This window comes from Prunus persica, chromosome G2, assembly GCF_000346465.2.
Source record: "Prunus persica cultivar Lovell chromosome G2, Prunus_persica_NCBIv2, whole genome shotgun sequence".
Taxonomy (NCBI): domain Eukaryota; kingdom Viridiplantae; phylum Streptophyta; class Magnoliopsida; order Rosales; family Rosaceae; genus Prunus; species Prunus persica.
Window position 1 is genome coordinate 12,324,367 of NC_034010.1, and position 27,591 is coordinate 12,351,957.

Here is a 27,591-nt window from a genome sequence, read left to right on the forward strand (position 1 = left end):
ACAGAAGGAAATACAATACCAACCTCCATGTATGAGGCTAAAAAGACTTTGTGTGCATTGGGGCTGAGTTATGAGAAAATGCACGCATGCCCCAATGATTGCATCTTGTATAGGAAGGAGTATGAGGATTCAACTAATTGTCCTACTTGTGGTATCTCAAGGTGGAAGGAAGGCAAAGATGCAATCTTGAAAGAGGGTGTGCCAGCGAAGGTGGTGTGGTATTTTCCCCCAATTCCAAGGTTTAAAAGGATGTTTCAATCACATGAGACAGCTAAGAGTTTGACTTGGTGGCATGTTGCTAGAAAATCAATTGACGGTCAGATGTCTCATCCGGCGGATTCCCCGTCTTGGAAACTTCTTGATGATAAATGGCCTGAGTTTGGTAATGAGCCGAGAAACTTGAGATTGGCTCTTTCATCTGATGGATTCAATCCCCACAGTTCTCTAAGTAGCAGATATAGTTGTTGGCCGGTTATCTTAGTTACATATAATCTCCCTCCATGGCTGTGCATGAAACGAAAGTTCATGATGTTAACCTTATTGATTTCCGGTCCTAAACAACCCGGAAATGATATAGACGTCTACTTGGAGCCTTTGATTGATGATTTAAAATCCTTGTGGGTTGGGATTAGAGGAGTGTATGATGCACATAATGGAGAATACTTTACACTCAGAGCTGCATTAATGTGGACAATTAATGATTTCCCCGCCTATGGAAACTTATCTGGTTGTGTTGTTAAAGGATATAAAGCTTGTCCAATATGCGGCGATGATACACCTAGTCACAGGTTGAAAAATGGCCACAAAATTTGTTACATTGGGCATAGAAAATGGTTACCAATCAATCATCCATATAGGAGGCAACGTGCAGCTTTTAATGGGAAACCTGAATATGGCATACCTCCAGAGCCATTAACCGGAGAAGAAGTGCTGCATATGGTTGAAAATGGTGACAGAGTTTGTTGGAAGAAGAAATCAATATTCTTTGATCTCGAGTATTGGAAATACCTTCCTGTGAGGCATGCCCTAGATGTTATGCACATTGAGAAGAATGTTTGCGATAGTATCATTGGTACATTGCTGGAGATCCCTGGAAAAAATAAAGATGGGATTGCTGCTCGATTAGATTTATTGAACATGGGGGTCAAAACTGATTTGCAACCCGAGTATGGAGAAAGACGTACTCGTTTGCCTCCTGGGCCTTGGAATTTGTCAAGAGCAGAGAAGAGAGAGGTTTGCAATTCTTTCTATGGTATGAAGGTCCCTGAAGGTTATTCTTCAAATATTAAAAATCTTGTATCTGTACAAGATTCAAGACTTCTTGGCCTTAAATCACATGATTGTCATACCTTAATGCAACAATTGCTCCCTGTGGCAATTCGTTCTGTTTTGGAGAAGCCTGCAAGGTATGCAATAACTCGTTTGTGCTTCTTCTTCAATGCTATATGTGCAAAGACTGTTGATGTTTCCAAGCTAGATAAGTTGGAAGAAGATGTAGTAGTTACTCTGTGTTTGCTTGAGAAGTACTTTCCCCCTTCATTCTTTGATATCATGGTTCATCTAGTAGTACATCTTGTCAGAGAAGTTCGTCTATGTGGGCCAGTATATTTTAGGTGGATGTATCCGTTTGAAAGATATATGAAAGTGCTGAAGGGGTATGTTCAGAATCGTACTCGTCCCGAAGGTTGCATTGCTGAGCGGTATATAGCTGAAGAAGCGGTAGAGTTTTGTACTCAGCATTTATCTGATGTTAGTACAGTTGGAGTGCCTTCAAGCCAAAAGATGGGAGTTTCAAAGCCATTATCAGGTTGCACAGTGAGCGTAGTTGATCAGGACCTGTTGAATCAAGCACATCTATATGTCTTGGAGAATACGGAGGAAGTCCTACCTTATATCGAGTACGTATGAGTTTTATTCTTTAAGTTTCCATTTAAAATTATTTCTTATGTTTATCTTATATATTTGGGACCGTAATGCTTGAATTTTTCGTGTCATGTAGGCAACATATGATCCACATCAAGACTGCTTATCCAAAATTTAGAAAGAGAACAAAGTGGCTGCAGGATAAGCACAATAGCACTTTCATTCAATGGCTACGCTTCAAGGTATATGTTGTTGAATAACATATTTCTCTTTTAATTTTCTTCTTATTTATATGTTAGGATGAATTAAGATATGATTAATTTGCAGGTTCAAAGTGAACTTGAGGAAGACAATCATGGCGTATCAGAAAATTTAAGGTGGCTAGCAGCTGGTCCAAACATGTCAGTGCCATTATATAGGAGCTATCTTATTAAAGGTCTTAAATTCAATATCAAGGCACAAGATGATGTGCGGACAACTCAAAATAGTGGAGTTTATTTACTTGCACATACCATGCAAGTTGCTAGTGCCAAGGATAAAAACCCAATTCTCTCAAATATGGGTTTCTATGGTGTCATTCAAGAAATTTGGGACCTTGACTACCAAAAGTTTACAATCCCAGTCTTTAGGTGTGATTGGATAGATAGTTCTGGTCTTGTAGTCGACGAACTTGGATTTACCCTTGTAGATTTGAGTAAAATTGGACATAGGAATGACCAATTTGTTTTGGCTTCTCAAGTCAAACAAATATTTTTTGTTGACGACCCGATGCATCGTGGTTAGTCGGTAGTGTTATCAATGCCTAGTAGAGAATATAATGATGTTATTGGTGATGAAGTATTAGGTGATGTGATAATTGAGTGTGAGCCATTTACTAGAGGGATGCCAAATGTTGACACATTTGATGAACTGGTAGGTGAGTTAGGCGGTCAAAATATTCGAGATGGGTGTGAAGATATATGGATTGAATGATGCTTATGTAATTGGCAGTGTATGACATTAATTTTGTAATATATTGTAATGTGATTTCTTCACTTTCTACGTTCAAATAAAACACGACGTTATTGTGAATCAGTTATTCAGCATATTTACCGACGTCTTAAAGCAACGTAACAATGAAGAACCACGACGCTATTGTGAAGCAATTATTCAGGATATCACGTCGGTGAAGGATAAAGAACCGCCATGTAATTCAAAATAACACGACTCCAATCCCATAATACCGACGTCTAAAAAACGAGATATGTAATCTGAACGTTAAAAAATACGACGTCATCATACATTTTCCACGTCGCAAGTTCTTTTATAAACGAAGAGGAACGAAATTAATTCCGACGGAAATTCATTATAACCGCCGTCTAATAACAATTAAACGACGTTATTTGTAATACGGCTCCCATCATAATCTACGCCGTCTATATGTTCTGTAATACGGCTCTCATTTATTTGGAACCGACGTTGTTTAGACGTTCAACGTCGTCTATATTATTAAGTGCGTCGTGAGTAATGAATACATATAAATACAACGTCGACTATATAAATGTATACGTCGTAAATAATGACACTGACAACTATTTCCACGTCATCTTTTTTAGAAAAATCGAAGTGGAAAATTTATTTCACGACGGTTTTTTGTAAATAAGAGACGTTGTAGATTTCAATAACGTCGTCTTCTCATGTATTTAAAGACGTCATATTTTTTCTTGTCGTGTAAATTGTATTTAACGGCGTAGTATTTTAGTTGTCGTCGTTGTATGTATATCTTGCGGCCTTGTTCTTTTAATATGTGTCATATTTTTCTTTTTTAACGACGGTGATTTTTTTGAGTTGGTCGTCTATTCTCATCCTCGACTATTTTCTAGAACTTTAGCAGACTAAACACGTCTGTTTTTATTGTTTTCCGACGTTGTTGTATTTAACAACGTCTAATATTTATCGTCGTTGTTTGTTTCTGAAAATAGGACGTATAAATTTTTTAATACGACTCTCATATATTTGTAACTGACGTTGTTTAGTTTTTCAACGTCTACTATAGAAACACATACGTCGTAAATAATGACACTGACAACTATTTCCACGTCATCTTTTATCGAAAAATCGAAGTGGAAAATTAATTGTACGACGGTTGTGTTTATATGTGCAACGTAGTAGGTATCAATAACGTCGTCTTCTAATGTATTTAAAGACGTCATATTTTTTATTGTCGTGAAAATTATATTTAACGTCGGCGTATTTTTATTGTCGTCGTTGTATGTCTATCTTGCGGCCTTGTTCTCTTAATATGTGTCATATTTTCCCTTTTTAACGACGGTCGTTTTAGAGAATTGGTCGTCTATTATCATCCTCGATTGCTTTTTTTAGATCTTTTGCAGTACAAAGACGTCGTTTTGTATTTTTTGATGACGTTGTATAGTTTAACAACGACGGTTATTTAGCGTCGTGGTTTATGAGGGAAAAGATGACGGTGGATTCCACGACCATTGAAAAACCAAATACACGACGGTGATTTACCGTCGTCTTTTTGCTTTTTTGTAGTAGTGAGAGGATGTTAAAGTGGCTTTACACCCCCAAAAATGCACCTCTAACTGTGGATGCTCTGACTACTAGATTGGGATTTTGAGTGCATGATTTTGTCTATATTTTAATTTGTAATTGCATTATTATTTGTTTAACCAAATTCTAAAAACAAAAAGAAAACAAGAAAAAAACCAGTATTTTATTTTATTTTTATTTTGTTTTATGAAATGCCTCTCTGAGATGTTGCAATATATTGCAGCTTCCTTTTTGGGCATAAGATCTCCAGTGCCTTACACATTGAGAAAATTTGTGAAGAAATCAAAACTAGAGTCTGGGATGAACTTTGCATATGGAGGGACAGGTGTTTTTGATACAGTGTTTGGTGGACCAAACTTGACCACCCAAATCGACTTTTTCCAACAGCTGCTTGAACAAAAACTCTATAGTACCAAAAATGACGTCGTTAATTCGTCCATTGCTCTCGTATCAGTTGCGGGTAACGACTACGCTGCTTATTTTGGCAACCACACTGAGGTAAGTGGTTAAGCTAACTCTTATCTGTTTGTTGACATGCATGCAATTAATGTGTAGGCAAGTCGGAAAGCTTTTTTTTTTTTCTTTAATAATTTAAGAGAGACGTGTACAACACATGATTTTCTTTAATAGATTCTGTAACAGAGTTAGCATATGGAGCCAAATCATGGATTTTGAAAAATTGAGATGACATCTTTTAACTCTTTATTAGAGTTATCCGTTTTAATTTTTCGAATCTCGATATTCTTCAATATGTGTAGCTTTTTTTTCCCTCTCATTGCATATTCACTTGAAATTGCTAAAAAGATTTTAGTTTTTGAACAGGCCTATTATTTTATACATTTGGGAAAACCCTCCGAGCCGCATTTGAAGGCTTTGGTGAGCTTGTTGAAGGTACTGCACTTTTTTTTTATAGCATAAAATGGGGTTTTCAATTTGATGGCAGTATATGCTCATTCTAATTAAATGTTTGCCTCAACAGTTAAAATAATAATGGACAAAATTTCTAAAAGGTCCAAAGGTTATGCATTCATAGAATACACCACGGAGGAAGCTGCTAGTGCAGCACTCAGAGAGATGAATGGCAAGGCAAGTTTCAACCTGAAAAATAAACTGATTCGAATAAATCAAACACGTAGGCGTAGTCTTTCTTGTCTTTGGTTTACATGTTTTACATGTTTATAAAACAGATCCAACACTCTGAAGAGGAAAGCTTAGCCTATTTTTTGTTGTTGATTCTTTCAGATCATTAATGGCTGGATGATAGTTGTTGATGTTGCCAAGACTAGCCCTCCAAGATACAGCAGGGGTCAGAGCAGACCAGCAACCAGATGAAAGAGAGAGAAGGTTCTAGAGAGATTTGCCACTAAGAATTGAATTATTTTGTGACCAGCATCTTAAATATTGACATTGAGTTCATATAAGGAACTTTGTCAGTACCACAATATTTTTGCATCTTCAAAGAATTGACCTACATATTTTCTGCTGCAATGTTAAGAGGCTATGGGTAGCACTTGCCTCTAAAAACCGGCTACTAAGGAAGTGTACCCAAGTGCTCTTAAATCATCCTAAGATTTGTAATTTTTCCGCCATTTTTCTAAAGTGAGATCTCGAGTCCTAAAATGCAGCATAGTGGCGTTCAGCTGTTGGCTCCTTATGCCTTTTCCCTTTTAAAATAGGCTTATTATCACAAAACGTCCCTAAGGTTTACGAAACTATAAGATTGCATCCTTAAGGGTTTGTTTTTTTGTCATTCGTGGTCCTCAAATTAGTATGTGTGATCACAGATCGTCCCTGCCATTAGGTTCCGTCAAAAATTCCGTTAGTTTCACTACTACATTTTACACTTTGCGCGACGAAGTTAATTTCGCCGCGCAAAATAAATTGTGGTCGCACAAATTTCAGCGCCACAAAAACTTCGTCGCGCAGAATCCGTCGCGCAAAGATCGTGAAGAAAGACTTTGCGCGACGAAGTTTTTTCATTGGTCGCTCAAAGTCACTTTGCGCGACGAAAAAATATTGGTCGCGCAAAGTAACTTTGCGCGACGAACGCAAAGTGACTTTGCGCGACGAAAAATATTGGTCGCGCAAAGGTTTGCGCGACGAAAAACATTGGTCGCGCAAAGTTTTGCGCGACGAAATACATTGGTCGCGCAACTGTTTGTGCGACGAAATACATTGGTCGCGCAACTGTTTGTGCGACGAAATACATTGGTCGCGCAAAGTCTTAAAAAAATTCCCGCGTCAAATTTTTGGTGCCCGCCCAAATTTTTAGAGTTTTACGCGACAAATAGTAACGTCGTGCAAATATTTGCGCGACGAAATATTTTTTGTTTTCAATTTTTTTAATTTAAAATAAAGTAATTTAATAGTTTGCGCTACCAAATATTTTTTTCTTTAGTATGAATTTATTTATATGAATTTTTTCAAATTTTTACTTTTTAAATTTAATTTAATTGTATGATTTCTTTTTAAAATTACTTTAATTTAAATTGATATTAATTTTTTCAAATTTTTACTTTTTAAATTTAATTTAATTGTAAGATTTTTCTTAATTACTTTAATTTAAATTGACATATTCAAAATAAAATTACATATGAAAAATAGTGATCAAATTATCCAATAAATATAAATATATATTCAAAATGTACATATAAATTAACAAAGTACAATAATAAAATCTTAATACAAGCGTATTGTGGTGGTAGTGGCGGAGGATATGTTTTGATAGCTTCCTAATCCTCAACTTTAGCCGTCAAAGTCTCGATGATTCCCTACAAAAAAACAAATATAGTCAAATAACAACAACAACAACAACAAAAAGAATGCACAATCTCCCCTAAAATTGTTATACCACAAATCCAACCCAAACTCCAATCTCTCCCCTTTACTCAACCCCAAACCCCACACAAACTCAAAACTAACTCCAAAAACACATATTAATGAAAAAAATTTAAAATTTGGAGAGAATATACCTTTTGGCAAGATTGAGAGTGAGTGAGAATGAGAGGGAGAAGTGAGTGTGAGAGAATTAGAAAAGATAGTGATAGAGAGATGAGAGAGTGAGAGATAGTGAAAAGATAGATGAGAGAGTGAGTGAGAGTGAGAGATAGTGAAGATAGAGATGAGAGATTAAGTGAGAGGAGTTAGTGTGAGAGAAAGGGTGGGATTTGGGGAAAGGGAAAGAGAGAGGAGAGGTAAGAGTAGAGAAAGAAATTGAGAAAATGGTGGAGGAGTTATTTCAGTTTTAAAAATCGTATCACTTTGCGCGACGAAAATATGGTTGGTCGCGCAAAGTTTTGCGCGACGAAACGTATTAGTCTCGCAAAGTTTTGGGCGACGAAAACTTTGCGCGACGAAAATATGGTTGGTCGCGCAAAGTTTTGCGCGACGAAACGTATTGGTCTCGCAAAGTTTTGCGCGACGAATAGAGGAATATTGGTCGCGCAAAGTCTAAAAAAATTATTTTTTTAAAAAAAAATTCCCGCATCCCATTTTTGGTACCCGCCAAAATTTTTAAATTTTTGCGCGACGAAAAATACTTATTGGTCGCGCAAAGTCTAAAACAATTATATATAAAAAATTCCCGCGTCCCATTTTTGGTACCCGCCCAAATTTTTGCGCGACGAACAATATATATTGGTCGCTCAAAGTTTTGCGCGACGAAACATATTGGTCTCGCAAACTTTGGCGCGACGAATATAGGAGTATTGGTCGCGCAAAGTCTAAAAAAAATTTTTTTAAAAAAAAAATTCCCGCATCCCATTTTTGGTACCCGCCAAAATTTTTAAATTTTTGCGCGACGAAAAATACATATTGGTCGCACAAAGTCTAAAACAATTATATAAAAAAATTCCCGCGTCCCATTTTTGATACCCGCCCAAAATTTTTGCGCGACGAAAAATATATATTGGTCGCGCAAAGTTTTGAGCGACAAAAAATATTGGTCGCGCAAAGTCTAAAGTTTTTTTTTTAATTTTAAAAACCCGGCGTCCCATTTTTGGTTCTCGCCCAAATTTTTTGAGTTTTGCACGATGAACTGTTGGTCGCGCAAACTTTTGAGAGACGAAAAATTGGTTCGTAGCACAATATTTATAAAAATAATTGTTATGAATAATAAAAAATAAAAAAAATTATTTTATGATTTAAATATATATATATATATATATATATACACACACCATTCAACGATCCAACCATAAGACTTGTTTGTATATACTTCAAGATCGTATACCCCAAAAATCGCAAAAAACAAACATTCAGAGATCTAGTAACGGGACAAAACTTTTCGATAGTTATAAATGAAAAATCACGATTTAACGGTTATTTTAACTCCGATTTTGATGATTTTTTTACAGCTACACTCCTTGACCCTATATGAATACAATGACTGAATTTGATCTTCAATTTAAAACATTTGCACTAGTGGATACCACAAAATCTTATGTTATATTTAACGAAAATATAAATAAACTCTTAATTGTTAGTGAATATATTGTTTTGATGGCATATGCATTCTACGAAACTAGTTTCAACGATCCAACCGTCAAACTTGTTTTTTTATACTTCGAGATCATATACGCCAAAAATCGGAAAAAATAAATATTCATAGATCAAGTAACGGGACAAAACTTTTCGACGGTTATAAATGAAAAATCATGATTTAACGGTTATTTTAACTCCGATTTTGATGATTTTTTACAGCTACACTCCTTGACCCTATATGAATACAATGACTGAATTTGATCTTCAATTTAAAATATTTACACTAGTGGATACCACAAAATCTTATGTTATATTTAACGAAAGTATAAATAAACTCTTAATTGTTAGAGAATATATTGTTTTGATGGCATATGCATTCTATTAAACTAATTTCAACGATCCAACCGTCAAACTTGTTTTTTATACTTCGAGATCATATACGCCAAAAATCGGATAAAATAAACATTCATAGATCAAGTAACGGGACAAAACTTTTCGACGGTTATAAATGAAAAATCATGATTTAACGGTTATTTTAACTCCGATTTTGATGCTTTTTTACAGTTACACTCCTTGACCCTATATGAATACAATGACTGAATTTGATCTTCAATTTAAAATATTTACACTAGTGGATACCACAAAATCTTATGTTATATTTAACGAAAGTATAAATAAACTCTTAATTGTTAGTGAATATATTGTTTTGATGGCATATGCATTCTACGAAACTAATTTCAACGATCCAACCGTCAAACTTGTTTTTTTATACTTCGAGATCATATACGCCAAAAATCGGAAAAAATAAACATTCAAAGATCAAGCAACGGGACAAAACTTTTCGACGGTTATAAATGAAAAATCATGATTTAACGGTTATTTTAACTCCGATTTTGATGATTTTTTACAGCTACACTCCTTGACCCTATGTGAATACAATGACTGAATTTGATCTTCAATTTAAAATATTTACACTAGTGGATACCACAAAATCTTATATTTAACGAAAATATAAATAAACTCTTAATTGTTAGTGAATATGTTGTTTTGATGGCATACACATTCTACGAAACTAGTTTCAACGATCCAACCTTCAAACTTGTTTGTTTATACTTCGAGATCATATATGCCAAAAATCGGAAAAAATAAACATTCATTGATCAAGTAATGGGACAAAATTTTTTGACGGTTATAAATGAAAAATCATGATTTAATGGTTATTTTAACTCCGATTTTGATGATTTTTTATAGCTACACTCCTTGACCCTATATGAATACAATGACTGAATTTGATCTTCAATTTAAAATATTTACACTAGTGGATACCACAAAATCTTATGTTATACTTACGAAAGTATAAATAAACTCCTAATTGTTAGTGAATATATTGTTAGTGAACAAAAAAAAACTAGTTTCAACGATCCAACCGTCAAACTTGTTTGTTTATACTTCGAGATCATATACGCCAAAAATCGGAAAAAATAAACATTCAGAGATCAAGTAAGGGGACAAAACTTTTCGATGGTTGTAATGAAAAATCACGATTTAATGGTTATTTTAACTCCGATTTTGATGATTTTTTACTGCTACACTCCTTGACCCGATATGAATACAATGAACTAATTCGATCGTCAATTTAAAATATATATTTTCTAACAAAAACCCAATCCGAACAACAATAATATATTTTTCTAATAAAAATCCGATCCGATCTAAAATAATAAGTTTAAAGCTACTTAATAAATATATATACCGTTTAATTTCTTAAGTGTTATGCATACAAAATAAAAAACAAAAATAAATTGGTTTAGGTGACAAAATGTTTGGATTACGTCATGCAAAGATTTTAAAAAATAATTTTTTTATTCTATTTATTTTTGTAAGGACTTTGCGCGACGAAGTTTACTTTTCGTCGCGCAAAGTCACTTTGAGCGACGAATTATTTTTCGTCGCGCAAAATTCGTCGCGCAAGACTTTAAGCGACGAGGTATTGTCGTCGTGCAAAAGTTTGTCGCGAGAAGTGACTTTGCGCGACGAATTATTTTTCGTCGCGCAAAATTTGGTCGCGCAAGACTTTGAGCGACGAATAATTTTTCGTCGCGCAAAGTTTGGTCGCGCAAGGGGTTTTTTTTGCTAGTGTTTGCTGAAGTGGCATATATATATATCACAAAACATCCCTGAGGTTTACATACCTATCACAAATGGTCCTTGCAAAAAAAATTTAATTTTTTATATTTAAAATTCATAAAATTTTGGTTTTCTTTTTAAAATGTTATTAATTTTTAATTATGTAAAAATACATATTAAATTTTAAATACATGTGACACTATATTATTGTAGATGTGGACTCCATATATATGCCACATCAACAAACTAATGGAGTTTTTAAAAAATAATTTAAAAATCATAAAATTTAAAAATGACAAAACTAAGGGTTTAGGGTTCATAAATGGTCCTCAAGATTAAAATCTTTCCATAGATGGTTTTTTCATTTATAAATAATTTTAAAAAGAAAATTAAAATTTTAAAGAATTTTAAATTAAAAAATTAAAAAATTTCATAGGGACCATTTGTGTCACATCCCGGGATCGGCTCCGCCGTAGCACGATATTGTCCGCTTTGGGCTCCCCTCTCTGCCCTCACGGTTTTGTTTCTGGGAACTCATGAGCAACTTCCCAGTAGGTCACCCATCCTGGGATTGCTCTAGTCCCCAACTCGCTTAACTTCGGAGTTCCTACGACTCCGAAGCCAGTGAGCTCCCAAAAGGCCTCGTGCTAGATGGATGCGAGGTGTGCCATATAAGGCACATCACCCCCTCTCCGTTTGGTCGATGTGGGATCTTACAATCCACCCCCCTTAAGGGATCCGACGTCCTCGTCGGCACACTCGCACCACACGGCAGAGTGGCTCTGATACCAAATTGTCACATCCCGGGATCGGCTCCGCCGTAGCACGATATTGTCCGCTTTGGGCTCCCCTCTCTGCCCTCACGGTTTTGTTTCTGGGAACTCACGAGCAACTTCCCAGTAGGTCACCCATCCTGGGATTGCTCTAGCCCCCAACTCGCTTAACTTCGGAGTTCCTACGACTCCGAAGCCAGTGAGCTCCCAAAAGGCCTCGTGCTAGATGGATGCGAGGTGTGCCATATAAGGCACATCACCCCCTCTCCGTTTGGTCGATGTGGGATCTTACAATTTGTGATGGGTGTGTGAACCTCAAGGATGTTTTGTGATATATATATATATATATATATATGCCACGTCAACAAACTAAAGGAATTTTTTACGAAACCTAACGGCAGAGACCATTTGTGATTGCACATACAATCCTTAAAGACCACGAGTGACAAAAAAAAAAAAAAATTAAGGATGCAATCTGATAGTTTCGTAAACCTTGGAGACATTTTGTGATAATAAGCCATTAAAATATGGCCCAAGCGGCCACCACAAGCTCCATAGTGATCTCATTTCTCCTCCCATTTGGGCCAGGATAACGATGTAAGGCTCCATTTGGGCCAGGATAACGATGTAAGGCTCCAGGCAGGCCCTCACTGAATCCAAGCATCCAGAGTCAAACTTGGTAGTTGACGATTTAAGGACCGCATTTATTGGTTTAAAAATTTGAAGACTCAAATGAAGACTTTTGAAAAATTCAGGGACTATTCGTGCTACAAACTCTAAATGGGGTGACTCTTAACTCATTGGCTAAATTGTAGCAATGGTCCCTAGACTATACCCCAACTTTACTTTTCGTCCCTCATATTGTTAAATTGTTACGGTAGTGTTTCAATTAGCTCTCGTGTTGCATCATTGGTCTTTCCATCAACTTAGTTAAATTTTATGTCAAAATTAAGGGCAAATTGGGAAATTCATATTCTCTCTCTCTCTCTCTCTCCCCCCGACAATTTCTTCTTCACCCATTCCCCATGACTACCACCTGCAAGCTCCAACCCTCAAACTATCCCACATCCACCCTCCACCGTAGCCGCAACCCCAGCACCCACGAACCCAAAACCCCAGCCCTCATCCTCCACCCCAGATCTGATTAAAACAGAGAAGCAGAGGATTGATGGTATCTAGGTGGGCCGCTTGCATTATCTGTCCCATTTTCATATATTCTTCTTGCATTGGTTTTTTGATCAAAATACACCATTTTTCAAGGCCCCTTCTCACCCATGTTTCTTCTCCCGCCCACTAATTTGTTCCCATCCCCCACCAATCATTTAAACATGGCTTTAGCTACACAGCCCACCACCAACCTCCTCCAAAATCCCTTCCTTGGCCTTTATAGGTTACGAATGGATGGGTTGTTACCGGATTCTTTTTCCATATATGGTGTTTTGCATGTAGTTCAAATGGATATTGGGAGGAAGCTTTAGAAATTTTTCATAGTTGAGAGTGAACCTCAGACCAAATTGGGAGGGGGTGAGGAATCGGGCTGGAGATAGAGAGATATGATTTGATTTTTTTTTTTTTTTAAATTTTGTGCGAAAATACATTTTTGCCCATGTCAAGTAGAACTTGTCAATGCCATGTCATCATTTTTAACAAAAAATTTGATAGAGATGACGGCAAGGACGGTTTCTGTAACTGGAAGCATAATTAAAGTACGACAGTAACAATTTATCAATGTGAGGGACGAAAAGTAAAGTTGGAGTATAGTCCAAGGACAATTGCTACAATTTTACCTAACTCATTTCATCTGCTCAAGTTATGAAGAATTTAAATCAAAATAATTTGTTTGGCTTTGAAGTAAGCTTATTTATGGATACTATAATAATTATTTTTAATTATAGAGAAATAGTACCAATAAGGTCACCAAATTTAGAAAAGATACACAACTTTCCAAGTGTTCCAACAAAATGGTTGAATTTCAGAAATGTTTATAGAATGGAAAATTCCTCGAATGGAAATAGTATTAATGATGTCACCACAATTTAAATGGAATGAATTATATTATGGGATTCAGAACCTCTGCATTTAGAATGTACATTTTTTCCTCCATTTCACTTAATTTTAGTCATGGTAATAATCTACGCATTTTCGCGAGCCCCTTTTTCTAAGCTGTAAAACCTAACCTATTGCTTTGCATCATGCTCATATATATACATAAGACTGCCAGTTTCTTCCACCCACAATATCACTTCATATCATATAGTTTTTTATTTTTCAACACATCCGAAATCTCTGCTTTTAAATGGAGAAGCAAACAGCCATAGCCTCTTCTTGTCTCTTCCTTTTATACATCGCCACGTTTACAGGTTAGTGCTACAAAAACAGATATACATGTTCTTGATAATCATATATTAATTGTAGCCACAAATTATTATTTAGACAAAGAAAAATGTATTTATATTGTCAAATTTACTCTTTGTCCCTTTTTGCATTTGATATATAGCGGCAGAAGTTCTTGAAGCACATCATCACCATCATCGTCATAATCATCATGGTTCTGTGAAGTTTTTCGTTTTCGAGGAGTCATATGTTGATACTGAAAATATTGAAAAATCTGTGTCTACTTCATGGAAGGAACCTTATGACATCAATTTTTCGAGAAAGCCAGCTGGTCGATTTTCAGATAGTCTCGTGTTCACTGAATATATAAGTTCCTTTTCTCTCTCTTAAGAGTATTTTCCTCAGTCCAAAAATATATATTAGATTATGAGTGTATGTTTGCCTCTGTAGGTGAATTTTACTTTTTCTAGTATGTTTGCTTGTGAAATATTTGACAATAAATTATTCTTCATATATTATTTAAGCATGGACAATTCAAATATACATTATATAAATATTTTTAGGTCTATTTGTTTGGGAAAAAAAAAACACACAAAAACGAATTTAGACAAGAAAATTAAATATATATCTTTAGATTTACAAATTCCATATTGGAGTAAAAATCACATTTATACCCTCCGGAGGATGTTAAAGAGGATGTTAAATCAAAAATACACCCCTAACTGGGGACGCTCTTACTACTATATTGGGATTTTGAGTGCATGATTTTGTGTATATTTTAATTTGTAATTGCATTATTATTTGCTTAACCAAATTCTAAAAACAAAAAGAAAACAAGAAAAAAACCAGTATTTTTTTTATTTTAATTTTGTTTTATGAAATGCCTCTCTGAGATGTTGCAATATATTGCAGCTTCCTTTTTGGGCATAAGATCTCCAGTGCCTTACACATTGAGAAAATTTGTGAAGAAATCAAAACTAGAGTCTGGGATGAACTTTGCATATGGAGGGATAGGTGTTTTTGATAGAGTGTTTGGTGGGCCAAAATCGACCACCCAAATCGACTTTTTCCAACTGCTGCTTGAACAAAAACTCTATAGTACCAAAAACGACGTAGTTAACTCGTCCATTGCTCTCGTATCAGTTGCGGATAACGACTACGCTGCTTATTTTGGCAACCATACTGAGGTAAGTGGTTAAGCTAACTCTATCTGTTTATTGACATGCATGCAATGTAGGCACGTCGGAAAGCCTTTTTTTTCTTTTCTTTTTCTTTAATAATTTAATTGAGACATGTATAACACATGATTTTCTTTAATAGATGCTATAACAGAGTTAGCATGTGGAGTAAATTATGGATTTAAAAAAATCGAGATGACATCTATTAAGTTTTTCTTTAACGTAAGAAAATGAAAAATAATGTATGAGTTCATGTGACATTTCTAAAATTTTACTTAATTATTATTGTACTGTACAATTATCATATCTTTAGGATTTCGCAGTAGTCACCAAATCCATTATTAAGCAGCTTGCTGTGGATTTAGAGCGCATACATGGGTTGAGAGTGAGAAAAATTGCTGTTACAGCAATAGGGCCCCTGGGATGTCTGCCCCGCATGACTTCCTTTCTTTCATATCAGAATTGTAGTGAAGTTGCCAATTTGGTTTCAATTTTCCATAACCAGATTTTGCGTCAAAAAGTTGAAGAGTTGAACAAGGAGACTAAGAAATCTTCATTTGTAATCTTGGATCTTTATAACGCATCTCTGTCTGCAATTATGCTCCCAAAACACTATCAAGGTAATTAATTAATGGGTTCTTTAGTTTTAACCCATAAAAAACTTAACTAATTTGGAAGAAAGATACTGAATTTTGCTTAATTAATATAAAACCAAAGCCACCTAATTTTACCAAAAGGACATCCAACAACACTAAAATTACTACATGTGCCATTGTGCTTAACTGTCAAATACAGTTTATTTAATTATAAACCAAAACTTAAAACTGTCAAAACGACATAACATTCCCACAAAACACAACACAAAACGACACTACTCAAATTTAATCACTTCAAAAACTGGTTTCGCGCGACCTTTCATCTCTCACTCCAAAAACGCAACCGACGAGCAGAAACGAAGACGAGAACGAGCAGAAACGAAGACGACGAGAACGGCGACGAGCAACGACGACGAGCAACGACCACCGACGACGAGCAACGACCACCGACGACGAGCAAAGACCACCAACGACGACCGAAGCTAAACCGTAAGAAAATGAATCAGTACTCTCTTTGATTTTAGGTTTTACACCGACGAAGGTTTCAGTACTGTTTCTTCCTTTTGATTTCTGGTTGTTTGTCTTCGATTTTGACCAGAAACTGCATTGCAGTTTCTGGTTCCATAATTCAGTTTCAGATTGCTTTTCGCTAGGGTTTATGGGAATGTGATAACTGCTCATGAATTTAAATGTGTTTTGATATTAGTTTTAGATACTGTTTCTTCCTTTTGATTTCTGGTTGTTTGTCTTCGATTTTGACCAGAAACTGCATTGCAGTTTCTGGTTCCATAATTCAGTTTCAGATTGCTTTTTGCTAGGGTTTATGGGAATGTGATAACTGCTCATGAATTTAAATGTGTTTTGATATTCGTTTTAGCTACTGTTCTTGCCTTTTTGATTTCTGGTTGTTTGTAGAAGATTTTGACCAGAAACTGCATTGCAGTTTCTGGTTCCATAATTCAATTTCAGAGTGCTTTTTGCTAGGGTTTATGGGAATGTGATAACTGCTAATGAATTTAAATGTGTTTTGATATTAGTTTTAGCTACTGTTTCTTCCTTTTTGATTTCTGGTTGTTGTAGAAGATTTTGACCAGAAACTGCAATGCAGTTTCTGGTTCCATAATCCAATTTCATAGTGCTTTTTGCTAGGGTTTATGGGAATGTGATAACTGCTCATGAATTTAAATGTGTTTTGATATTCGTTTTAGCTACTGTTCTTGCCTTTTTGATTTCTGGTTGTTTGTAGAAGATTTTGACCAGAAACTGCATTACAGTTTCTGGTTCCATAATTCAATTTCAGAGTGCTTTTTGCTAGGGTTTATGGGAATGTGATAACTGCTAATGAATTTAAATGTGTTTTGATATTAGTTTTAGCTACTGTTTCTTCCTTTTTGATTTCTGATTGTTTGTAGCAAGATTTTGACCAGAAACTGCATTGCAGTTTCTGGTTCCATAATTCAATTTCAGAGTGCTTTTTGCTAGGGTTTATGGGAATGTGATAACTGCTAATGAATTTAAATGTGTTTTGATATTAGTTTTAGCTACTGTTTCTTCCTTTTTGATTTCTGATTGTTTGTAGCAAGTTTTGAACCAGAAACTGCAATGCAGTTTATGGTTCCATAATTTAATTTCAGAGTGCTTTTTGCTAGGGTTTATGGGAATGTGATAACTGCTCATGAATTTAAATGTGTTTTGATATTCGTTTTAGCTACTGTTCTTGCCTTTTTGATTTCTGGTTGTTTGTAGAAGATTTTGACCAGAAACTGCATTACAGTTTCTGGTTCCATAATTCAATTTCAGAGTGCTTTTTGCTAGGGTTTATGGGAATGTGATAACTGCTAATGAATTTAAATGTGTTTTGATATTAGTTTTAGCTACTGTTTCTTCCTTTTTGATTTCTGGTTGTTTGTAGAAGATTTTGACCAAAAACTGCAATGCAGTTTCTGGTTCCATAATCCAATTTCATAGTGCTTTTTGCTAGGGTTTATGGGAATGTGATAACTGCTCATGAATTTAAATGTGTTTTGATATTCGTTTTAGCTACTGTTCTTGCCTTTTTGATTTCTGGTTGTTTGTAGAAGATTTTGACCAGAAACTGCATTGCAGTTTCTGGTTCCATAATTCAATTTCAGAGTGCTTTTTGCTAGGGTTTATGGGAATGTGATAATTGCTCATGAATTTAAATGTGTTTTGATATTAGTTTTAGCTACTGTTTTTGCCTTTTGGTTTCTTTTCACATCAAATTTTGAGCAGCAGTTTCTGGTTGTTTGTTGCAGATTTTGACCACAAAAACTGCAGTGCATATCACAAAATGGAACAAGAAATGTCACCACAAAAGAATGAAGCTGAAAACCAACCAAAGCGCATAATCAAAACGATGGCTCAAAGGATCAAAACAAAGCCAAAGCCAAACTATGATCGGAAAGCAAAGCACCCGGACTATGTCCAATTTCGGTGCAATGCCTATGCTTTCAACAGCATCATTAGAGACATAAAGGACAAGCTCAATGAAAGGCAGAAGAAGCTTCTCAAGAAAACCCCTTTCTGGAACTTGATCGAGCTGTTTTACCGCCAGAGAATTGACATGAATAACATGAATAAGTCGGACATTGACTTAGCACAGCTGCTCAAGACATTTGATCCGGATACAAAGTCCTTCAAATTTGGAACCAAATCATTCTAAATCACAAGCAATGCAGTGACTCAGATTCTAGGACTGCCAAATGAAGGCAAATCTGTCAAACTTGTCAATGATAGGTACACTGCTACCTTCAGAACAAGGCACTTTGGAGAAAAGGGAAAACCTTCAAAAAACCAGGTAGAAGCAGAATTACAAAAGACAATTGCCTTGGCAAACCAACCGAAGAAAGAAAAGGCAAAGACAGAGCAAAAGAAAAAAATGAACAAAGGAAAAGAAAAGAAAGAAGCTGAAGAAGAAGAAGAAGAAGAAGTTGATTACGACAAGGAGGTGGTCAGCCTAATATTGATTCTGCTGTGCATGACATTCCTTTTTGCCAACTCTACATCTACTTTGCATTGGAAATTATTTGAGCACTGCGTGAATCTAGACACACTTTCAGCTATTCGTGGGCAAGAGCTTGTTTCAGACTACATGAATGAATCCTTGACCGCAAAAGCAAAAGGAAAAGCAAAGAAGGGAGGAGAAGCCTCTATAGGAGCTGTTTCGGGTTGCACTATCCTAATATTGGTAAGTAAACAGTGGCTTATGCAATGCATTTTGAGTTTTAGGCAATGCAGTTTCCATTTAGTGCAATGCAGTTTCTGTTTTATCCTATGCAGTTTCCATTTAGTGCAATGCAGTTTCTGTTTTATCCTATGCAGTTTCCAACCTAATTTCTGATATATCTTGTTTTTGAACTGTGCAGTTTCTACTGTGTGAGAGGACAAACATCATACAACCAATCCTTGGCAAGGAGAAAGAAACTCCTGCCATTCTTAAATGGAGTCTTGTGGAACTCCACACAAGATTCAACCAAATAAAGGACTTGAATGACATCGAGGTATGCAATTTATCGCATGTTCTGTTTTAATGTATCTTGAATGTGAATCCATGCTAAATCATTCTCATTGTACAGGGTATTTTCAAAACTCCTAAAAAGCGAAAAACTACCAGGGAAGAGGAAGACACTGTTGAGAAGGTAATTGAAATCTGTATACAGTGCATTGCAGTTTGTGTTTTCTACATTGTAGTTTGCATTTTATCCAATGCAGTTTCTGAATCATTCAATCTCATTGTACAGGGTATTTTGAAAACATATAAAAAGAGAAAAACTACCGGAGAAGAGGGAGACCCTCTTGACAAGGTATAAGAATCTCTAAACAGTGAATTATGCATTTCGGTTTTCGTTTCCTCCAATGCAATGCAGTTTCTAATTAGTTTCTGTTCAATATGCAGGAAAAAGAAAAAGAAGATGATGAGGGAAAACCTGATGATGCAATTCAAGACCTCTTGGTGAAGTCCATGACAGACCAAATCAACTACCGCCAACAACAAGATCCTAGCTTCGTTTGCCCGGAAAGATTACAACTGTGGAAGGATGAAAAGAATGAAGACAGTGAGAAGAAAATGAAGGAATTGTGGGATATATTTATCCAAGAAGAAAAGAGATCAAAGGAGCTGGAAGTGGAGTTGGCAACATACATAGAGAAATTAGATAATGAAGAATGTGTGACTGCCACCATGACAGTGGAATCTACAGTTCAGCTTAATGAAATACAAAATCTGAAAAGGAGGATTGCAGAATTGGAAGGCAAGGAAACTGGTATTGACATGGAGAAGATTGCCAAGAAAAAGGAGATTCAAGAAAAGTACAAGGCAGAAATTGAAAGCTTGTTGTCAGACCCAACAATCTTTGAAATGGAGATGGATCTGCCTACAAAACAACCAACACAACCAGTTGAAGAGAAAGAAGAAGAAAAGAAAGAAGAAGAGAAGCAACAAGAAGAGAGAGAAGAAGAGAAGAAGCAAGATGCTCCAACACCTGATGTTCCTTCAAGAGTACAAAGGGTGAAGAACAGAGAAAGAAAGAGGCTTCAAGCATCTTGCTATGTGTACGAAAAAAATAAGAAAACAAAAAAGGAGGCAAAAAAGGATGATGAAGAACTACCACAATTCAAGCTTATCTCTTCCGAGGAGGTATGCAATTACTGCAGTTCAAGCTGCTGCTTTTTTCTATTTTCTGCATTGCAGTTTCTGTTTTATCGAATGAAGTTTCTAATTAGTTTCCTTTCAATCTGCAGTTAACACAAGAGGCATCTCAGCCCGATGCCACAAATCCAATTCCTGACCCCCCTAAAGGAACGAGCCTTCATGATTCAATACCTGTGGATCTACAACAATCAAGTGATGAAGATGAAGGACAAAAAAAGCAAACAAAGAAAAAACTAGGATGGGGTCAGAAAAAGGTGTGGCAGAAAATTCCAAAGCCGGACAGGGAAAGAATTGAAAAACACTACTTAAGCACTCAACTTCGGTAACATCTCTATTCCAAAATAACAATTCTTTCATCTTTTAATTACAATTAAACTAAAACTAATCTTGTGAATTTCATGTATTCGAATCCACAGTGATATCTTTTGGGCAGGACTCAATGATGAGAAAGTGACAAACCATGATCTCAAAGATATTGTATGGGACCTGGAACTGTCACAAAACGTAAGTATTTACCAATTCTATAACACACACTGCACTGTATTTTTTATTTGTGCTACCTATATTCCCCATTTATAATTCCATTTTTCTCCAATCAATGTGAAACAGGTTATTGAGGCCTATATCCAAATAGAGGAGGATAAAATAGAGCCCATGCAGACAGAGAGTCCACATGGACTTGGGTAAGTATTATTTTGAAAATTCAAAATTGTTTAAACAGACAATGCACTGCAGTTTTCGAAAAAATATATACTAACAAATTGCCATTCTGTGATATCAGGCTTACATGCAAAGCTTCCTAGAGCCATCTTGGCACAGGTTCCTGTATGAACCCTTACTTGAAAAACTCGGGAAATGCAATGTTCTTTTCTTCCCAATTATTTCACAAGAAGAGTTCCACTTCACACTTCTCACATTTCACAAAAATGAACGAAAGTGGAGACACTACAATCCACTTAGATCGTTGGGACGTAGAAAAGAAGAAAGGTGCATTGACATTGCTCGAAACTTTGTAAGTGGAATGAAACTGTCTTAATTTCTCAGCACAAACACAAACAGAAACTGCATTGCAGTTTCTGTATTATACATACTGCCTAATTTCAGACCAAAACTATAATATGCAATGCACTGATTACCATTTCTTTTTCACTTTTTTTCTTCTTCTTTAAACAGGTTAATATTGTTGAAGGGTGGCTAGAATATATAAGACCTCAAGCACGAGTGTTCATAGAAACAAAAAAAAAAACCAACACTTGTGAATTAAAAGGAAGGGCCCCTAACACTTGTACAAAAAGATTTGACTCCAAATGAAGAACTCACTCTCAAATGGATTATGCAAAATCCATTGCAGTTTCCATTTGAGGATGACATGGAATGTGCTCAACAAAGTGCATCTTCGTAAGAATTGTGTCTACTCAACTATTCAATACAGTTTGAAATCATTCAAAAGCAAAAAAAACTAATCTCGTATTTCATTTGCAGATTGGATTGCGGCATGTTCGTCATGTTCTATATGGATAAAATAGCACAAGGACAGCCCATTCCAAAAAGCGTGGACAAGAAATTCATGAATGAATATCGAGCACAATATGTCACAAAACTCCTACACCACAAAAACTGTGTAATTAATCGTCTCTAGTGATTTGCCTTTCGTTAACTCAAGACAATATGTATCTTAATTCTTGTGGATGTTTGTAAATATTTCTAGTTATGGTATATGAGAACATATTTCCTATACATATATAAACTGTAATATAATCTTGGAACAGGATGCAACAAAACCAAAAGGAAACAAACAAACTGCAATGCAGTTTCTGCAACAAAATCTGAAATAAACAGAAACTGCAATGCAGTTTCTGCAACAAAATCTGCTCAAAATCTGAAAACAAGCATTGAATGGCAGTCGAAAATGAATATCCACTCATTAAACAATTGTATAATTTTCATTAACTTCAAAAAAGAATCACAATATCCAAAAATGTGAAAAGAACCCAAAAGCCAAAGCCATAATCAAAGTACTAAAACTTTGTTCAAAACACATTTAAGTAGGTCAGCATTGAAATGTAGTTTCTGCTTATAATCTGCAACAAAATCTGCTCAAAATCTGAAATAAACAGAAACTGCAATGTAGTTTCTGCAACAAAATCTGCTCAAAATCTGAAAACAAGCATTGAATGGCAGTCGAAAACGAATATCCACTCATTAAACAATTGTATAATTTTCATTAACTTCAAAAAAGAATCACAATATCCAATTAGACGCTGTGTAGCCAATTACAAGCAACTAAAACTGCAATACAGTTTTTGCAAAAAGTGCAACGCAGAAACTGACTATATATTCGCTAAACCATATCTAAAATAAAAAATTGTCAAATGAGAAGGAGTGTTCATATAATAGCCTTGCAAGTCTTCCTATTGTGCCCAGCAACACTGCACCGACTGCATTTCAATGGCCTTTTAAATTCACCAAAAACTTTGATCCTCTTTGTTGGTGGTCTTCCGGCTGGCCTCTTTGTAATTGGCGGAAGCACAACTCCAGCGGCAGAACCATTGCTGCCCAATCCTTTCCCAATATCTGGAATAGGAAAAATAGGACTCTCATAGGCTTTTCGAAAGAAGTCGGTTTTGTAGTAACACTCCACGTAATCATAAACTGAATCTCTCTTTGCTAGGATTGCAGCCACCGCATGTGTGCAAGGAAAACCGTCAATTTGCCAAAGACGGCAAGAACAAGTCCTTTGCTCGAGATCAACCATCACAGAATAATCAGCAAATACTTCAAAAACAGTGTTATTAGAACGACGAACTGCCCAAGTCCTACCGGCCTCCGCATTTTCACAGAGTCTAGTCTCCATCTTCGGACACAAAACTGTTGTCCACTTCTCCGCTTCAATTCTTCGTTGAGAATTCAATACCATCAATTTCTGTTGAATCCCTTCTATCAAAGGTAGCACCGGCAAATCTCGAAACACACCAACCCAATTATTAAAGGACTCCGCTAAACTGTTTGCCATCTCCCCATAACGCATTCCTTTGAAAAATGCTTTGGCATAGTGATCTCTAGACAAATCAGATATAAATGTCTTCACTTTCGAACTCCCAACAATCACCAACTCCTCCATTGCTACCTTAAACTCTTCCTCCGTAACAGCATATGCGCATCTACTAAATAAATTGATAACACGGTCTTGGAGCAGTTTCCCATAACCTGACTTCGGGTACTTTGATATCAAATTCTGTTTGAGGTGATAATAACAGTAAGAATGAGGCCATCCGGGAAACACAAACCCCATTGCATTTAACAAACCTTGATTGCGGTCCGAGAAAAAGGTCACCACTCTCCCCATCGGTAGCAATATAGAAGCCAAATGTTGAAGAAACCAAGTCCAATTCTCCTCTGTCTCAGAATCAACAACTCCAAAAGCTAGAGGATAAAACCCTGCAAAACAAAACCAGAAGCACAAGTATAAGCAAAAAAGGGAAACTGCAGTGCAGTTTATGAAAACAAGCCTGCTCAAAAAAGGGAAACTGCAATGCAGTTTCTGCCAAAAATTGCAACAAATGAAAATCTGCAATACATTACAGTAACAATACCTTGATTTCCATTCTTTCCCGAAGCACAGAGAAGCTGCCCCTTGTAATTGCTCTTCAAAAACGTAGCATCAATGAACAACAAGGGTATGCAATATTGAAATCCAGCAATGCAACCACCAAAAGACACAAAAAACCGTCGAAAACGATTAATTCCAGCTTCACAATCAAGAGTGCAGAGAGAACCAGTGTTAGTTTCCTTTACGGCGTCTGCATACCACACTAACTCGTTGAAGGACTTCGACTCATCACCGTGAACGTCCAATTTAGCTAACTCTTTGCCAAACCATGCGTGGTAGTATGAAATGTCTATACCATAATAATCTTTGAACTCGTGTATAATCTCAACTGGCTTCAGCTCTGGTTTTGCACGAATTCTGTCCACAATGAGGGAGGACACCACACGAGACCTCATCATCTTACTCTTTGATTCCCGTATCCGACCCGCACATGTATGAACATTATTTAACGTCCGAATTACAAAACTGCCAGTAGCTTCACAACGAGAAGCATAAACACGCCAGCTGCAACCCTCCAATTTCTTATTCGAACAAACAGCAACCACCCGCTTCTTGTCATTGCCGGCATATTCAAAATTAAATCCTACTTCAAGAGCGTACTTGCACAATTTCAACCGGAACTCCTCTGCACCACCGTCAAACTTCTGCCCCACATGATGTATGTATGTCTCCCACTCATTCGACAACAAAGGCTTAGCACTTGCTCTCTTCGACCTGCCCAAAAACTCGTTTCTGTCTTCGACAGTACTAGAACACGACGACTCGCCCTTTTCACATGCTATCAACTCCTTATTTACACAAAAATCACCACTATATTCACTGCTCCCGCATAAATCCTTCACTAAAATATCAACAGTCTTCTCATTTGATATCAACAAAAATGTCCTCATCAAGTCCAAATCGCTATCCGTTTCTAGAAAACAACTCGGATAACTGGGCACCGAATACCGTAATGTGAAACAACCCAACTGCAAACCCCTAAACCTCAGACACAAAGTCTTCAAAATATCAACCATGGATGACTCTGATGAAACTGAAAACATGATGGTTTCCGACTTATATATGCACTTGGCAATGACACACACCTCCATTAGCCTTGAAAATGCAAACAAAACAACAAACAAAAACAGAATATCAAAACACGTTTGACTTCATGAGCAGTTATAACATTCCCATAAACCCTAGCAAAAAGCACTCTGAAATTGAATTATGGAACCAGAAACTGCATTGCAGTTTCTGGTTCAAAATTTGCTACAAACAACCAGAAATCAAAATGCAAAGACAGTACTGAATATCAAAACACGTTTGACTTCATGAGCAGTTATAATATTCCCATAAACCCTAGCAAAAATCACTCTGAAATTGAATTATGGAACCAGAAACTACATTGCAGTTTCTGGTTCAAAATTTAGTACAAACAACCAGAAATTTTGAATCCAACGATTTTGAATGGTTAATCCCTATAAATGAAGCAAAACCTAAACGAAGAGTAGTTTTGAATCCAACGATTCATCCATTTTTCCAAAAACTGCATTGCATAAAGAACAACAGCAAAAATGTGTAATCCCTAAAATCGAAGACAAATCTGTGTTAGAGGGTCATTTTCTTACTGTTTTTTTTCCCAAGAGAGTGAAAATCGCTTCGATAGTCGTCAGTGGTTGTCGTTGTTGGTGGTGGTTTCTACTCGTCGTCGTTGCTGCTCGTCGTTGCTGCTCGTCGTCGTTGCTGCTCGTCGTTTCTGCTCGTCGTCGTTGCTGCTCGTCGTCGAACGAAATTTGCCTGCCAAACGAACGAAATCTGCTGCCAAACAACTGAGCTCGAAGACGAAACAGAGAAGAACACGAAGCTGCTGCCAAACGAATGAGAACGAAAACGAAACAGAGAAGTCGCGCCTTGTTTAAACATTCAGGGGCAAAAGCGTCATTTACTGTATAGGTTTACAAATGGGCCAATGAATCTGGGCCTCTCTTTGGGCTAATCCAAAATAGTAATTTTTTCCTAGGTATTAAAACTAAAACCAAAATATCCAATATCTTACAAACTAATTAATAAAGTTAATTATGTCTAAAACCTAATTTTTCTTTAATTAATTAACTCTTTGTAATGAACTGTAATTTTGTCCTTTCTACTGTTATTACTGTTAATGTATGCATTTTGAGTTTTTCTTTTGGCTTCCCTTGACAACTTTGTAATAGGATTTCTATTGTTATTTATCAAGCTCAAGTTTAGATTGAGAATAGCTTCTCTAGGTGTTCTTAACTAACAACAATCCTATGGAGGTTCAAGCAAATTGACAAAGGTAAATTGTGCATTGCATTAAACTGTTTTCATAAAATAATGACTAGTCATCTGTTTCTTATATGACTAGCATGACTAGTCATCCTTGCTCTGTAGGATTTCCAGCTGGATAACCAACTTTTTTGCCCTATTTTCTTTTCTCTCTCTGCTGCCATGTGTGATTCTGACCTAAGGAAATTTTTGTCTGTATAGGCAAAGGAATTCCTCTTTGGGCAGTCGTCTCTTTTGGGTGGAAATTTTGGAAAGTTTGGCTTGCCATCTTTCGCTTCTTCTTCCTCAAGAGAGAACCATATATTTCATCTATGAGTTTTCCCAATTGATTTCTTTTTGAAAAACTGTATACGAATCTGCATCTAGCTACTTAAAACACTCTCTCATTTATATCTAGGTCAGATTCATGACTGATTTCTTCAAGAGTATGGTTTCTTGAGGAAATTGGTCATTCTCCTTTGAATCCAATTTTTCGTTTCTGTTGAGTTAGAGCTTGCAAGCTGGTGCCATGGAATGAATGAGCTGGAGAAGGAGCTGCCATTGCCATGAAGAATTGAGCTTCAAGCTTTGCTAAGTTGGAGAAGAAGATTGCACAAAGGAGGTATAGCTCATCTTCCTAAATAGATCTAGGTTTTTCTTGAGCTTGCTTGTGTTCCTTTGTAAGAATCTTTTTCTACTTAGGGGATTGCCTGGTCAGTTGATGACCCCCAGTTTTTCCCAATGGTGGGTTTCTGGGTGAACAATTTCTAATTGCATCTCTGTAATTTTTCTGGGTTTGTGTTCTTGGTGGTTGACTGGTCATCGTATGAATTTTGGGTTTGTGTTCTTGGTGGTTGACTAGTCATCGTATGAATTTTGGTTGTCTAGTCATCATATGAATTCTGGGTTTGTGTTCTTAGTGGTTGACTAGTCATCGTATGAATTTTGGGTTTGTATCCTTGTAGTTGATTAGTCATCATTATCTATTTTTTGGTGTTTGCTTGATTATGCTGTCTTCACACACTTTCACCATAGTTGTTGCTAGCACAGGGGATGCCTAGATTGACGAGTCCTTCTGAGTGCCTAAGTTGTCACTAGTAATTCTCTAGGCTTGCAGGTACATCTTGGTATACTC

General features: G+C 36.3%; 3 protein-coding genes across 3 annotated transcripts; 2 read left to right on the forward strand and 1 right to left on the reverse strand.

Moving 5' to 3' along the window:
- Positions 14,061-17,529, forward strand: LOC18787810 (GDSL esterase/lipase At5g03610). Its single transcript, XM_020557270.1, has 5 exons — positions 14,061-14,158; positions 14,296-14,502; positions 15,045-15,319; positions 15,624-15,930; positions 17,486-17,529. The coding sequence occupies exons 1-5, from the start codon at positions 14,095-14,097 to the stop codon at positions 17,527-17,529; spliced, it is 897 nt and encodes a 298-aa protein (XP_020412859.1). The 5' UTR covers positions 14,061-14,094.
- Positions 18,905-22,315, forward strand: LOC109947327 (DNA ligase 1-like). The gene is made up of 11 exons (XM_020557271.1): positions 18,905-19,114; positions 19,293-19,427; positions 19,503-19,565; positions 19,668-19,730; positions 19,823-20,563; positions 20,668-20,900; positions 20,995-21,082; positions 21,188-21,261; positions 21,360-21,590; positions 21,752-21,976; positions 22,061-22,315. Exons 1-9 carry the CDS (start codon positions 18,905-18,907, stop codon positions 21,379-21,381), a joined length of 1,629 nt encoding a protein of 542 aa, XP_020412860.1. The 3' UTR covers positions 21,382-21,590; positions 21,752-21,976; positions 22,061-22,315.
- On the reverse strand, positions 22,965-25,279 carry LOC109947328. The gene is made up of 2 exons (XM_020557272.1): positions 24,172-25,279; positions 22,965-24,016 (listed from the first exon to the last, which is right to left on the reverse strand). The coding sequence occupies exons 1-2, from the start codon at positions 25,277-25,279 to the stop codon at positions 22,965-22,967; spliced, it is 2,160 nt and encodes a 719-aa protein (XP_020412861.1).

Bases quoted from the DNA above. Each gene is read 5' to 3' on its own strand.
- LOC109947327 (XM_020557271.1), top strand. From the start codon at position 18,905: ATGACATTCCTTTTTGCCAACTCTACATCTACTTTGCATTGGAAATTA. The intron at 19,115-19,292 runs GTAAGTAAACAG...TGAACTGTGCAG, and splicing joins GTTGCACTATCCTAATATTG to TTTCTACTGTGTGAGAGGAC. The intron at 21,262-21,359 runs GTAAGTATTATT...CTGTGATATCAG, and splicing joins GAGAGTCCACATGGACTTGG to GCTTACATGCAAAGCTTCCT.
- LOC109947328 (XM_020557272.1), bottom strand. From the start codon at position 25,279: ATGGAGGTGTGTGTCATTGCCAAGTGCATATATAAGTCGGAAACCATC. The intron at 24,017-24,171 runs GTATTGTTACTG...TTTGTTTTGCAG, and splicing joins GGGAAAGAATGGAAATCAAG to GGTTTTATCCTCTAGCTTTT.
- LOC18787810 (XM_020557270.1), top strand. From the start codon at position 14,095: ATGGAGAAGCAAACAGCCATAGCCTCTTCTTGTCTCTTCCTTTTATAC. The intron at 14,159-14,295 runs GTTAGTGCTACA...TTTGATATATAG, and splicing joins ATACATCGCCACGTTTACAG to CGGCAGAAGTTCTTGAAGCA. The intron at 14,503-15,044 runs GTTCCTTTTCTC...AATATATTGCAG, and splicing joins CGTGTTCACTGAATATATAA to CTTCCTTTTTGGGCATAAGA.